Genomic DNA, 12,891 nt, shown 5'->3' with positions numbered 1-12,891 from the left:
AAGTACTCCTTTTCTTTTTACATTAAAAAGAGTAAAGTCAAAAGAAAAGCTATGCACAGAATGTTCATCCAGAGCCCCCTTTGTGATGTTGCAAGTCAGGAGGCTCACAGAGACTAGCTCAGTTTGGATTAGCATCAGCCTGGAGCATGAAGTCTGCGAGCTGATTGGGAACTGCAAGTCACTTTAGAAATGTCAGTCTGGACGGCTTTGCTGCAGAGTTCCCCCCTCCAGACTCCCTGCGGACTTGGTGACAGAGATCTGCTGCTCCAGTCTTCTACTGACATCACCATGGAACACTGGCATGTACTTTGAACGCGTGGGAAGGGTTTTAAAAACCTGATACACTTGTCACACTGGGCCAACAGCAAAGCTGTTAATGTAGCCAGGCAGAGTGCCAGCCCAGAGCCAGGTAAATCATGCGGTAGTGGGTCCTTGAAACTACAAGAGCCGGAGTGGGTGATACCAGTCAGCTCTGTGTTCTTGGGGAACCAGGGCACAGTATCTAGCCTGTCTGACTCATGAAAGACACCCCTCCCCCAGCCTCTGCTTGAACCAAAACCGATCAGAGAAAAGACTTGCCGAGAGCAGTGAAGGGCGGTGGGAGACACACCTAGATCCCTCCTGACAAGGGTGACAAGATTAAGGCAACTCCTCTAGCCTCATCTGCATCGAAGATGGGACAGGGAGACATCTCCATTAGCATACAGAAAAGAGAACAGAGATTCCAAGGCAGGAATGGCACTGAACTCTGGGACCAGAAAAGCAGGGAAGCACTGCATCCTGGGGGATCTCTGCTCCAGATGTTAATGAACCTACACCTGCACACACCCAGCTCAGCAGTTATCAGACCAATTCTAGTAATAAATCCTTGATTGATATCCAAAATACTGAAGCAGCCTAATTGCACTGTGAGCTCCCTGGAAGAAACACCACCCATAGCTAGGAGCGATCAGCCCTTTTTGTCTAATCTAAAAAAAACCCTTGAGTCATCAGTTTACCCATAAACAGATCTAGTGTTCTCCCTTGAACCATTGTTGTTTCTGTACAAAAACCCCTATCTATGTTCAAGTAAGTGTTCTGATGCATGGATCCAACTCTGCATCAGTTCCACTGAGATTTCATCTTCTCCTGACTGATCGTGCTGGGGGATCTGCCTGTCTCCAGCACTCAGGACTCTGAGCTACCACCATCACCTGGGAATCCCGACCAGTTCAAGCTTCAGAGAATGGGTGAGATGCCATCTCTCTCTCTCTCTCTGTTTTCTTTTCTACCTCAGGTATAACTTTCTAACCCTGACTTGTTTGATCAGGTATAGTTTTCTATGTATGACTTTTGTAACCTTTAATAATGTAACTATTAAGTTGGTTTAGGCTCTCCTTGTGTGGTTATCACTATTATTCAATAAATAACTTTTATGGTTAAGCTGGTTGCTTCTCTCTCTCTCACTCTCTCTGAACTTTCTCTTTTGTGTTTTTAGCTTCCCCATTTACTCTGCAGCAATGCGTCTTTTACCTAAGTTAAAGATCCCTGTAGCACCCACAAATACTGTGGGGTTTGCTCATCAAGTGGGTTACTACTAGTACCATGGTGACGTGAAAGTGGGGATAGGGACATGCTGAACCTGGGACATACAAGAGTGGCAGCTTGGAAGTGCAGCTCAACCCAGTCAGCTGAGTCCAGGGCATATAAGGGGGGCAGCTTGAAAGTGCTGATTGGCCCGGTCTGCTCAGACTTGCTCTGTTAATATGTGTGTGTGCGCGTGCGTTCATCTGGTTCTGGGGCTGGAGGAACCCAGCCCTGGGGAACCTAGGTCCTGCAGGGTAGCTCCATCGGGAGGGGACTTGCAGAAGGGAGAAGTAGAGCCACATGAAAACACAAGTGACACAAGCAGTACATTAATAAAATTAAAGAACACCCCCCCCAAAGAGTAACCGTAATAAATGAGTGGACCCCAAAGTAACGGGCAAATCTGGTAACATGGGAGCCATCCAGCATGCTAGGGATCCAGTCCTGTAATGCTCTAAACAACCCCAATTCCCATTGTCTTCAATCAGACAGCACGAAGAGGCCACCATGGCTGGTGTTGAGGAGGCAGGAAAGGAGGAGGGTGTAGCAGCTTAGGTTAGAGATTACTGGGCCTGGATAAGATAATGAAGATGGGGTGGGAGGGGCATATTTTTGAGGCAAAACCATCAGTATTTAGTGCTGGGGTCTATGTGAACGGAGTCAAATTACACCGAGGTTGCAACGCTCAAGAAGTGGGAAGTTTGTAGAATTGGCAGCTGCATGGACATAAATCAGTGTCTCCTAATGGACTGAGTATGCTGTAAAGGCTACTTCACTTTATTGAGCTTCAGTATTCAGCAGCCAGAATGAAGGGTCATTTAGCTGCACCTCCTGCCATGGAAGATCCTGGAGCTCCTTCCTGAATTCAGCTCAGTGTCCTGAATTGGCTCAGTTCAGATAAACCCCGGCATAATCCAATATTGCTACATTGTGCCTGGGAAACAAGCCATGATTCCCACCCAGTCAAATACTGGTTTAACTTGGCACACCAATTTTATTAAACATATTTGCATACTGTATGTTTGTACTGTTACGTTTTGCAGCATATTTTGTTTCAGCCTCTACTAGCGTCCCAGTCTGACCCTAACTCAGCTGCCTCTCTGCAGAGGAAATGCACCCCCTATGAGCTGCATGGTGAAATTACTGTTGCCAGCCCAATGTCTTTCTTTAATTTATACAAATCTCCAAACAATTGAAAGGCGAAGGGACAAGTAGTGTGACCTGGTGGGTAGGGCAACTGGGTTCTTTTCCTGGATCCGACACCGATTCACTGTGCGATCGCAAGCAGGACACTTGGGAGGAAGTTGTTTAAAAAAGTCTCCACTAATTTTGGGCACCCAACCTGAGACACCTTAGTCCTTATTTTAAAAGATGACGGACACACGTAGCTCCCCCCAGACTTCAGTCTGAGCTGTGGGTGCTCAGCACTTCCGAAAATCAGGGCCCCCCCGGTGTCTGAACCTGGTCACCCAAATCTAAAATCAATGAAAGTTATAGAAAATGTAGGCCATAAGTGCTCTGTGTCTCAGTTTCTCCATCTGTAAACCAGCTACATCATCCTTATATTATGATACGAATAATAATGAGTAACTCAGTGCCCCATCCTGTGAGCACCCTGAACTCCCAGACGTCAAAGTTCTTAACTCTTGATTTCAACCACCACCCAGCATTTGAAGTGGAATCTTTATGTTTCTCTTAAAAGATTCAGTGAGTATGAAGGATGCTGAACTGTTGGCAAATTCTAATTCTGTAGCAAACCCGTCCCTGTCGGGGCAGGGACATCTGACGCAGCAGCTGCTGTGGAAATGTCTTGCAGCTAATTGAGGACAAGAGCACGTGTTCTGTGACTCTTGCAGGGTGTGATGGGAACACTTTTCATCTTTAAATTGACACTGGAATAAAAGATAGGTATTTGTATTGGTTTTAGGACTATAATTCACCAACACAAACCTGCACCGCTGCCGTCAGTGGGAGAAGGACCAGGCCAAAATATTTCAGTGAAAACTATGGCTCTAAGCTGCTGTCCACGTTGGAGTGGAGATGAGGGAAGCTTGCCCGCTAGACATCATTCCCATAGGCTTTGTGATTGGCTGAGGTAGGCACCAGGTACCCACCCACACAGAGGGAATGCAGCATCCTCCACTCCATCCAGTTAGAGGATGCAGTGTGCGCATTCTCTGTGGGAACCCTGCTCCGTTGGTCTGGACTGAGCCACTTTCAACCCACCCTTCCAAGTCCCATTTAGAAATCCTGGGATGGTGTTGGGGCTAGATTCCACCAGTCCTCATGTACCAGTAACCCACTGGTGCGTGTATGTTTACAAGTCCCCTTCCTCTGTGCCCAATCCGTGGAGGATCTGAGTCTGTTACAGCCACGGTTACAAAGTCTCGGCTCATAAACTCAAGCTCTAGCAACTCTTGGTGTTAGCTCTGGAGGTCCCCGGTTCAATCCCCAGCGTGGTGGCCAGGATGGCAGCTGTCACACTTGCCCCTACACCTGAGCTACAAAGGGGAACAAAGACTATTTGTGCTATCTACCCCCACCCCCTTGCACATCTATACAGGGCATGGCATAGCCCAGCCCACAATGAACACACAAGAAAGGCTACGATTTAGTCACAGAAGTCACAGAATCCATGACTTCCAAAGACCTCCGGGACTTCAGCCCTAGCGGCTGGGAGCTGCAGGGTTCCGCAGCCTCCCGCAGCAGCAGGGAGCTGTGAGGTACTCCCGCCACGTAAGGCAGTGATGCCCCCAAGCTCCCAGCTGCTGCGGGCAGGGGAGGTGTACCCCGGGGTTCCTGGCCCCCGCCAGCGGCATGGGGGACCCCTGCAGCTCCCCACCTGCTGGCAGCAACACGGGGGACCCCCCAGAGCTCTCCCCCCTGTTGCCGGTGGTGGCAGGGGATCCCCGCAGCTCCCCACCCGTCGCCGATCCCCGCAGCTCCCCACCCGTCGCCGCCGGCAGCAAACTATCCCCACAGCTCCCTGTCCGTCGCCAGCAGGGGGTCCCTGCAGCTCCCTGCCCACTGCTGGTGGCAGGGGGATTCCCACAGCTCCCTGCCCGCTGCCACGTGTCCCAGGGGGATTTCTACGGCTCCCAACGCCACTGCGGGAGGCAGAGGACCCTGCAGCTCCTAGCCACAGCTGGGGCGGGAGGGGCTGGAAGCTCCCAGCCCCATGGCATCTGCTCAGCCCCTTCCCCTTTTATCATGGATATTTTTAGTAAAAGTCAGGGACAAGTCACGGGCTTCCGTGAATTTTTCTTTATTACCTGTGACCTGTCCGTGACTTTTACTAAAAATATCCGTGACAAAATCTTAGCCTTACACATAAGCAATAACCGTTCTGCTCCTGCTCATAATGAGGTCAGTGGATGTTTGCCACTATGCAATCGGGCCCAAACACGGAGCTATCAGCCAGACCTAGCAATAATGGGGACAAGGTGGGTTCTTTTGCCAATCAATTTAAACCAAAAGTCCCGTGTAAAACAATTAAATAAAATCATGATGAAAGCTCCCTGTAAAATCATTATTACTTACTTAGTGGGTTCAGCAGTGTACAGAATATGAATGAAAACAATATGAAATAATAATAACTATCATACATTTCTATTTAGAAGAGACCCCCCCCCCATCCAAAGGCAAATACACAATTAGGAACAAATCTGAAAGAAGCTCAGGCAAAATGGCTTAATATGTAAACCCCAGAGCTGGCACAGAATTGACTACGTGCATCACATTATACTACACTCCACACACCCCACCCCAACTATACACATTTAACATACAATGAAGGAGATGAATAAACATGGCTTGGGTTGTGGGGCGGGCTGAGAGCCCAAGAGTCATTATAAACAGATAGAATGGCATGCAAACACAACAGGGACTCTGACAAATTGATAGTGGATGAGAAGGCCTATGGGAAAGTACTGACTACAGGGGAAATATAATAACCCGTTGTGACGGGGTCCAGCTGGCCTTCACAGCGCCTTAAAGGAGACCCCCACACCCTGACTACACCCCGTCCCCAGGAAACAGCAATGTGTCAGGAAAGGAGCAGCGAAGGTTGGTCCTTCAGGCCTGCCTAGAGAGGACTCGCTGAAGCAGGCACCTTGGAAACTACACAGAGAGGGTTGTCCATGGGCTAGTGACAGCCAATCAGTGCCAGCCGGCTCCGATAAAAGAAGCTGCAGGGCCACAGATAGCAGGACAGTCCCTGGCTGGGACCGGAGGAGCAGGGAAGGATGCTTCTCTCCAGTCAAAGGAGCCTGTGAATTAGCCAGGGTTATCTCTGGCTACACTTGCATAGCTGGGTTTGCAGGTAGAGAGGGAGCTGGGATCCGTGGCCCTGAGCTAAGAGTGAAGGATAAAGGGGCCAAGTGGGAAGAAGCCTAGGGAGGTAGAAGCAATGAACTGAATTGAGCAGTATGTAGCTGCTGGGTATAGGGTCCCTGAGTTGGAACCCAGAGCAGTGGGCAGGCCCAGGTTCCCACACCGGCAAAGTGGCATAAACCCAGAGAAGGGGGCGGGGAACAGGCCCAACCCACGCCCTGAGAAGGGAACAGGGCTCATTTGGAAGCCCTAGCAAAGGCCTGAATTTCAAGGGCACACAGCCAGGGCTGAAGATCCTGGTGTGGGCAGATAGACTCTTGCTGAACTCTTTGCTACCCAAAAGGAGCTTATTTGACTTCATGACCTGGCCGGAGGGCTAAGCCACTGAAATGCGCCAGGGGGCACCAGGAGTGGGAAAAGGCCTGCAGTACTGCATGCAGCCACAAGGAGGCACCCCTTAACACCCTTCTAGGAAAAAAAAATATTCTACAGTATTCACCCCAAATCACCCAGTATCTGGACCATTTTTGTAGTATTTGCTTTTATAAAGGAGCACTTGTAAAACAGTACAAGAGTATTTATCAGGACAGGAGATTTTATAAGGGTTTTAAGATGATGGACTGCTTTGCTGATGGTGCCATCAATATCTTTTACCTGACTTAATATACAAGGTCTCTGGCATTTATGATTTAATGGCAACAAAACCGAAAGCCTGGGTCTGCTGTGAAAAGTGATTCCATAACAATGATGTTGTGGCCTTCCAGGCTGATTCATTATCAAGGATTTCTGAATCAAATGTTCTCCATTTACAAGCGCACAGACAACGATTTGTTGTAGCTGGCAGCTCTGCAAACTCTGCCTGGGATCTGAGAGTCAGGCTGGTTTCTTTCCTTCTCACACATCGTGACCTGTAATAAAGGTTCTACAGGTCAAATCAGGCTCTGGGTGACACATGGGCAAACCAACTGAAGACAGTGAGGTTGCAAAAGTAAAACCTGCTGGAACGTACACAGATCTGTGGGTGATCCATGAGATGGAACAGAACCCAGCTTACTCCCTCTCAGCTGCATTAGCTCTGCAGAACTAAAAATTAATTCTCATCACTTGAGTGAGACGATGACTCTGAATTCACTCTGGGAGCAGCTCCATGAAGGAAAAGGGTGTTATTTCTATACAGTCACATTTCAGAGCAAGACTGCACTTTGATGTGAAGTCATGTCCATTTATCATCTTATGGCAGCTCCCATGGCTTCTCATGGTTAACTTATTGGTATTATTGTGACTGACGGTAGCAGAATCAACAAACACTATTTAAACAAACCAATGCAAAGGTTACAACTCATTTACCTTCCCCTCCCCAATATGTGAATCTATCCCTGACGCAAAAAAAGGGAACAAAGAACCCATCTGATCAAGACAACGGGGTTAATTTGAAACACCCTTCCCACATCACGGCTTGGTTGATCTTGTCTGAGTTTCTTCTGGGGCTTTTAATAATTGACATACGCTCAGGCCTGCTTTTTGGTGCGTTGAGCCCTGATTGCCAGCGCAATTAAACCGTAACAACGGGGTTAAAAGAGAAGTTGGCTGACACTCAGCAACAGAAGACATAGAAACAAAGGAACACGGGGACAAAAAGTGCATGCTTACCGGTACCTTCATTTTAAAGTCATCTCGATAGAGTTTAATGCCGATGTCAGCGATTGTCCTTTGAATAAAGCGGGAGGGCCGCAGGACAAACACCAGCTGCAGGTTCCCTGGAAATGCTCCCTGGAAAGAACATACAAGTGTTACAGAGCAAAGCAATTAAACCTCATGCCCACAAAGGAGCCCAGGGTCATTTTGGTTACCTTCTGACTCAGAAATTCCTCAGGAAGCAAGCAAAAGCGGGGGGGACGTAATGATTCTGGAGCTGCCCAGACTGCATGGCTGTCATCTGTTCCGTTCACCATGCTCCTGGCCCATCGCCGACTGAAGTCAATGGAGTGACTCCCACTGGCTTCAGTGGGCTTTGGATCAAGCAGCACAACTAGATATGACCAAATGGGCAGATAGTGGGGACACAACTCAAAATCTTCTGCATCAAAGAACACAGACCTTTGCAGGCCACTTGAACTAAAGGAGAATCTCCCTTAAGCTACGATAATATCAGGGCTTCTCTCCTCTTTAGGCTGCAGCCACTAGAGGGCGACATAGTCACACACATTTGAGCAGGGCTGGCATTCCATTTAGCACCACAGTGGTTCTCAATCTTTCTGGGCTTAGGGCCCATTTGGAAACCTAGATGGCCTGTTGCAACCCAGTAAATCGCTTTAGTACAAAAAAATCTGGCTTACTAAATATTTCGTACTGACAATACATAACACACACTAATGCAATAAGTACACGGTGAGTACCGTAGCGGCTGCTCCGGTCCTGCTGGGCGTGACCCCCAGGGTCGCAGCACCACTCAGGTTTGGCCCAGCCCACCTGATTGAGGGGCAGCTGGTCCCAACCGCTGCCATCCTGTGCACCAGGTTGCAATGCCCAGAGCAGAGAGCCACGCCCAGCCATCACTCAGGATGGCACCACCGCTGTGGGGTAAGTGTGGGCAGGCTCTGCAAATCCTTCCCAGGGTCTCTGGACCTCACCTCACCCCCTCCCAGAGCCTCCCCCCCCCATCAGGGACAGACTTGACACAAACCCAGGCTTCCCGTGCAACCCTTTGATACCTTCTGGTGACCCAGCTTTGGCCCACAGACAGAGAAACCTTGCAGTATAGATGGAGGGTGACATATGCACATTACAAGACCAGATTTAGCCTTCATATCTTGAAAAGATTTTATTTATCCCCCAGAGTTTGTTCAGATAGGTACACAGCACCTTCTCCAGACATGTGGTGATGTTCATTTGCTATGACATTTGTCTGTGTCACATGGTCCTCCGGAGACCTTGGGGGCAGCTGAACAGAGCAAGGAATGGAAAATATCTGTTCGAGATTCTGCATCCCCAGGAATTAACTTAAATCAAACTCAGACACCCAGCTAGTCTAAACTCTAATTCTACAGGAGTATTGCACAGTAATTCAGTATTGCACAGAAGCATGCCCAGTCAGTATACAGTGCATGTTATATAAAATACGTATATTCATCTGCTGCTCTTCTCAGTGCCAGCAACCACTTTCTTAAATCTGACCTTCTCAAGTGAAAGCAGAAACAGCATTAAAGAGTTTCTACCAGATCTGCTGTCAAGAAAACATGAGCCATTAGAGACATCTCCAGTGGGCCCCTTTGCCATTCCCAGTACCACACTATGTACCACAGGGACGATCTGTTACCTCTTTCATCTTGAGCAGCCCACTTTAAATCATTACAATTTGTCACACCGTCATCCCAGCGAATGGCCTTGCATTCTAATTTAGCAAGACACAAGGCGGCCGCATTCATTATTACAGGCTAATCCGCCTCTGCCGGTTAATGTGCGAGTTTGGCACAGATCTCCAGGGTGGGGAAGATGCTGCATGAACAGCTAAAAAGGCATGCAGGAGATCGTTCACTGTGCTGAAGGACCAGCGGAGAATTCTAATTTCTGGAAGGGAAAAAGTAAACACAAACACCGGGCACTTACTGCTATCCGTGTCAGGGATGCCTTTACTGCACTCCATTTGTCCCGTCGTCTGTCTATAACGATGATGAATCCAATACTGGCAGCCTCCAGACTGCAAAATAGATGAAACAGGGGTGCCGGGTTACATGGAGGTAGACCATGTAACAGTGCTTAGCACAACCCAGCCCCCTCCGTGTCATAGTCCAAGCCCATGATTAAAACACAATGTACAGCAGAGAGCGTGAATAATCGGCAGATTTGCAAGTGCAGGCAAGCCAGCAAATTTCCTCTTTCCAGCACCAGGTTAGCAGCCTCCACAAAACATGAATATTTTATCCGTTATATCTCTTGGCTGCCTTGCTACTGGCTGCCAAAAATCTGTGATGTGAACAGTTTAGGATCACACATTGCTTTGTACTGGGACTGAAGCGGAAGGACAGATCTTCCTTGCTTTGCAGAAGAATTCAAGTTATTAGATACCTGTCCTCACTCTTAGGCATTTTGCATCATTTTCCTAAGATGCTGATGACTGACAAGTGCACTTATCTCTCACAAGGAGTGGAATTTACCCTTCCCCTCAGGATGCCCAAATAATTAGGGGGACAAAGCGGGAGTTAAGGAGATTGGAGTCTCACGTCCACCCAACTCACAGGCAAGCCATGGGGCTGCAAGCCACTCAATGGATGTTATGTCAGCATACAGGCTAGAATTGTGGCTACAGTCCTTACAAATGGGTGCTGAGCTACTAAATGCGTGGAATTGCAGATCTGCCTATTCAGGGCCAGCACGGAGCCCCCCTCTGTGAGGTGCAGGCTCACCCTGTATTCCTGGGGGGCTGCTACTCTCACCCTGCCAGCCAAGAGAGCTCCGGGATTCCTTGAGCAGTGTGGAGACTTTTCAGTGGGTGAGCGAGTTTACCCTGCAATGCATAGACAGCACTTCCCCCCTTGTCACAAGCCAACAGTCTTACTGAAGAATCACGACAGATCTGGGGCACAAACCAGACAGGACTGAAACAAACGAGGCAGCCGCTTACAATCTGGTCAATAATGTGCTCCAAGGAATGGCTCAATATTAAAGGCGCCGCTCAGATTCCACCAGTCGCACCCCCCCACACACTTAGAGTCAATTAATTTGTTTTACTGGGGAAAGGTGCCAGATAAATTTGTCCCAGAGACTGAGATCTTCTCGTCTAGTCCAAGACTGAGCGCAGCATGGGAGGCGGAAGTGAAAGTTTCCTCACACCAGCATGTCTCAGTTGTGTCCTGGACAGATCATGACCTGGCGGGACCACTCATAGGTACCCGTGTTAGCGATCGTGTTAGCGATTCGCGCTAGGACAAATGGGAAGAGAAAGAGCTTATTACCCTGCTCCAAAGAGCATTTTAATCAAAGGGCCAAACGCTGCCTGGCCCTTGTACAAATGCAGGGCTCACCTGATTCCCCCATGCATGATCCATGCTCTGGAGAGCCCAAAGGCTGCTCCCACCCTGCTCTGCTGGCACTGTGTGGCTCCCTCAGAGAATCAGGGAGCGATGGGCAGGAGGCAGGTTACAGGGGCCAGTCTTGTGGGTGGTTTTATGATGGCCTGACTTACCACCACCCCACCTCCGTCACATAAGTCACCAAAGAGCCATCGGATGGTAATGATTTTGAACCACAACCTACCCAGTGCAGGATGCAAACCAGCAGTCTGGAAGCAAAAGTGCCATGCATAGTTATGATGCTGTATAAGTGATCATCGCTAGGATTAATACTAAACCCCAGGAAGGATCCCTGAGCGACCTCGTCCCCCAGATCAATTGCTTTTACTGCTATCCTCTGATGAGAATTAGGGTATTCAAAGGCCAGAAAACCTTTTTTTAAAAAATGGCAAGGTTTTCTTTTCTCTTTAAATAAGTCAATGAACAGTCTGAACATCTGTTAATGCAGAGGAAGGGAGCGGCTGAAGCAATTATTGAGGTACCTCTTGCCTCTCACATGCAATAAAAATACTTCCCAATTGTTTCTTGTCAGTAGCTCGCCAAGTCTTTCAAGAAAGACTCCGGTGTGCATTTGCTTTAGAGCAGAAGAGAAGCAGCGCTGACATTTTCTTTGTTGTTAAACTGTTACTGGAAGGCGTGTGGGGGAACTAACCCCAGATCTGCGCACTGATGCTGTTTGATCTTATCAAACCCTTCAGCCAACTAGGACTAGAAACCCCTGTAACAGTTTGTCAGTCAGTCCCGATACGTTTGGGCAAATCATCTATCAACTTCCAGCTGGAACGCGACGTACAGTGTCTATGCACGGGCACCCTGTCAGATCAGATGGAGAGGTGCAAGGATGTGTGGTTTGACCCAGTCTCTCCGCCACAATGATTGATGCTGCTGCACCACAGATGGAAAGCCAGGAAACTGGGTTATAGTACCAACATCTGGCAAGCTCTCTGGCTCGAGTGTATTGAAAGCCTCCACAGCGGAAAGGGAGAAGTTGGAGGTGAGCATGTGGGGAGTGACAAGGCCAACAAAAAAGTTTGGAAAGTTATAGTAACTTCAAGTGAGGGAAGGTTTCCAGGGATACGTCTGACACTACAGCAGGAGAAGAGGCCCCTTCAGCAGCACTGTTCATAGAATACCCTCATTAGCACAATTTCTGCTTGAATTAGAAACACTGTAACACACTTGACTTGTGGAAAGGCCTCTTCACATGATTTCAATTACTTCCTCCCTTGTGTGTTTAATGCACATTAATTTTTTCTCCTTTGTTTAGTGGCATGTGGAGAAACACTCACGTCACTGTGGAAAGGAAACAAATCCCCAAATAATTGCTCAGTGCAACCCATCTAGGTGCTGCACAGAACATATGCAATTACTTATTGATCTCACACACACCTAGGGGCCAAAACTCTGATCTTTCATCTTAGAAAACCACAGACCTCTACTGGAACATGTGTAGGGAGATCTTCCTTAGCTTGCTGCAGTAGCTTGGTCCTTTATTATTCCTGCCACTCGAGGGCACCATCGCAGACTCACTGACATACACATAGCTAATACATGGAAGCTGCAAACTGAACAACTTGAAGTCCTTCTCTTTCATTATAAAGGGGCACTGAGAAGCCTTTTAGACGATAACAAATTTTAGCTGACCTGAGCTGGATTCAATCCACTGGCCTAGTGATTAAGATATCTATAAATTGACGCGTATTGATCCATCCCAGATCCATTTAGTAGACCAGCAACGTGGTTTGTTAAAGATAAGCCAATATTCATTAACAGGCATTTTAAATTCTTCTGAAAACAAACACCCAGGCTGAGGCTAATCTGAAATGCAGATGTTCCTGGTGCTAAATGCTGTCAAAACACAATGCTCACCAAAACAACCCCGGCAGCCTCAGATATTCATTCATTTCAAACACTGATATGTACG

The 12,891-nt window shown here is 48.1% G+C and overlaps 1 protein-coding gene across 5 annotated transcripts in view; it reads right to left on the bottom strand.

The window, feature by feature from the left end:
• MCF2L2 (MCF.2 cell line derived transforming sequence-like 2) overlaps window positions 1-12,891 on the bottom strand; it is a 319,822-nt gene that overhangs the window by 195,357 nt on the left and 111,574 nt on the right. For 4 of the 5 annotated variants that reach the window (XM_073359253.2, XM_073359256.2, XM_073359257.2 and 1 more), the window contains exons 4-5: window positions 9,505-9,595; window positions 7,549-7,668 (exon numbers count right to left, since the gene is read on the bottom strand). In XM_073359253.2, coding sequence (XP_073215354.1) covers window positions 7,549-7,668; window positions 9,505-9,595 — 211 coding nt within the window. The remainder of the gene's footprint in view (window positions 1-7,548; window positions 7,669-9,504; window positions 9,596-12,891) is intronic. The other variant, XM_073359254.2, reaches the window with a different exon arrangement.

The sequence above is a fragment of the Lepidochelys kempii genome, chromosome 9 (genome assembly GCF_965140285.1).
Source record: "Lepidochelys kempii isolate rLepKem1 chromosome 9, rLepKem1.hap1, whole genome shotgun sequence".
Taxonomy (NCBI): domain Eukaryota; kingdom Metazoa; phylum Chordata; order Testudines; family Cheloniidae; genus Lepidochelys; species Lepidochelys kempii.
Note: the sequence above shows the minus strand (reverse complement) of the source record. Positions and strands in the feature narration are given on the sequence as shown.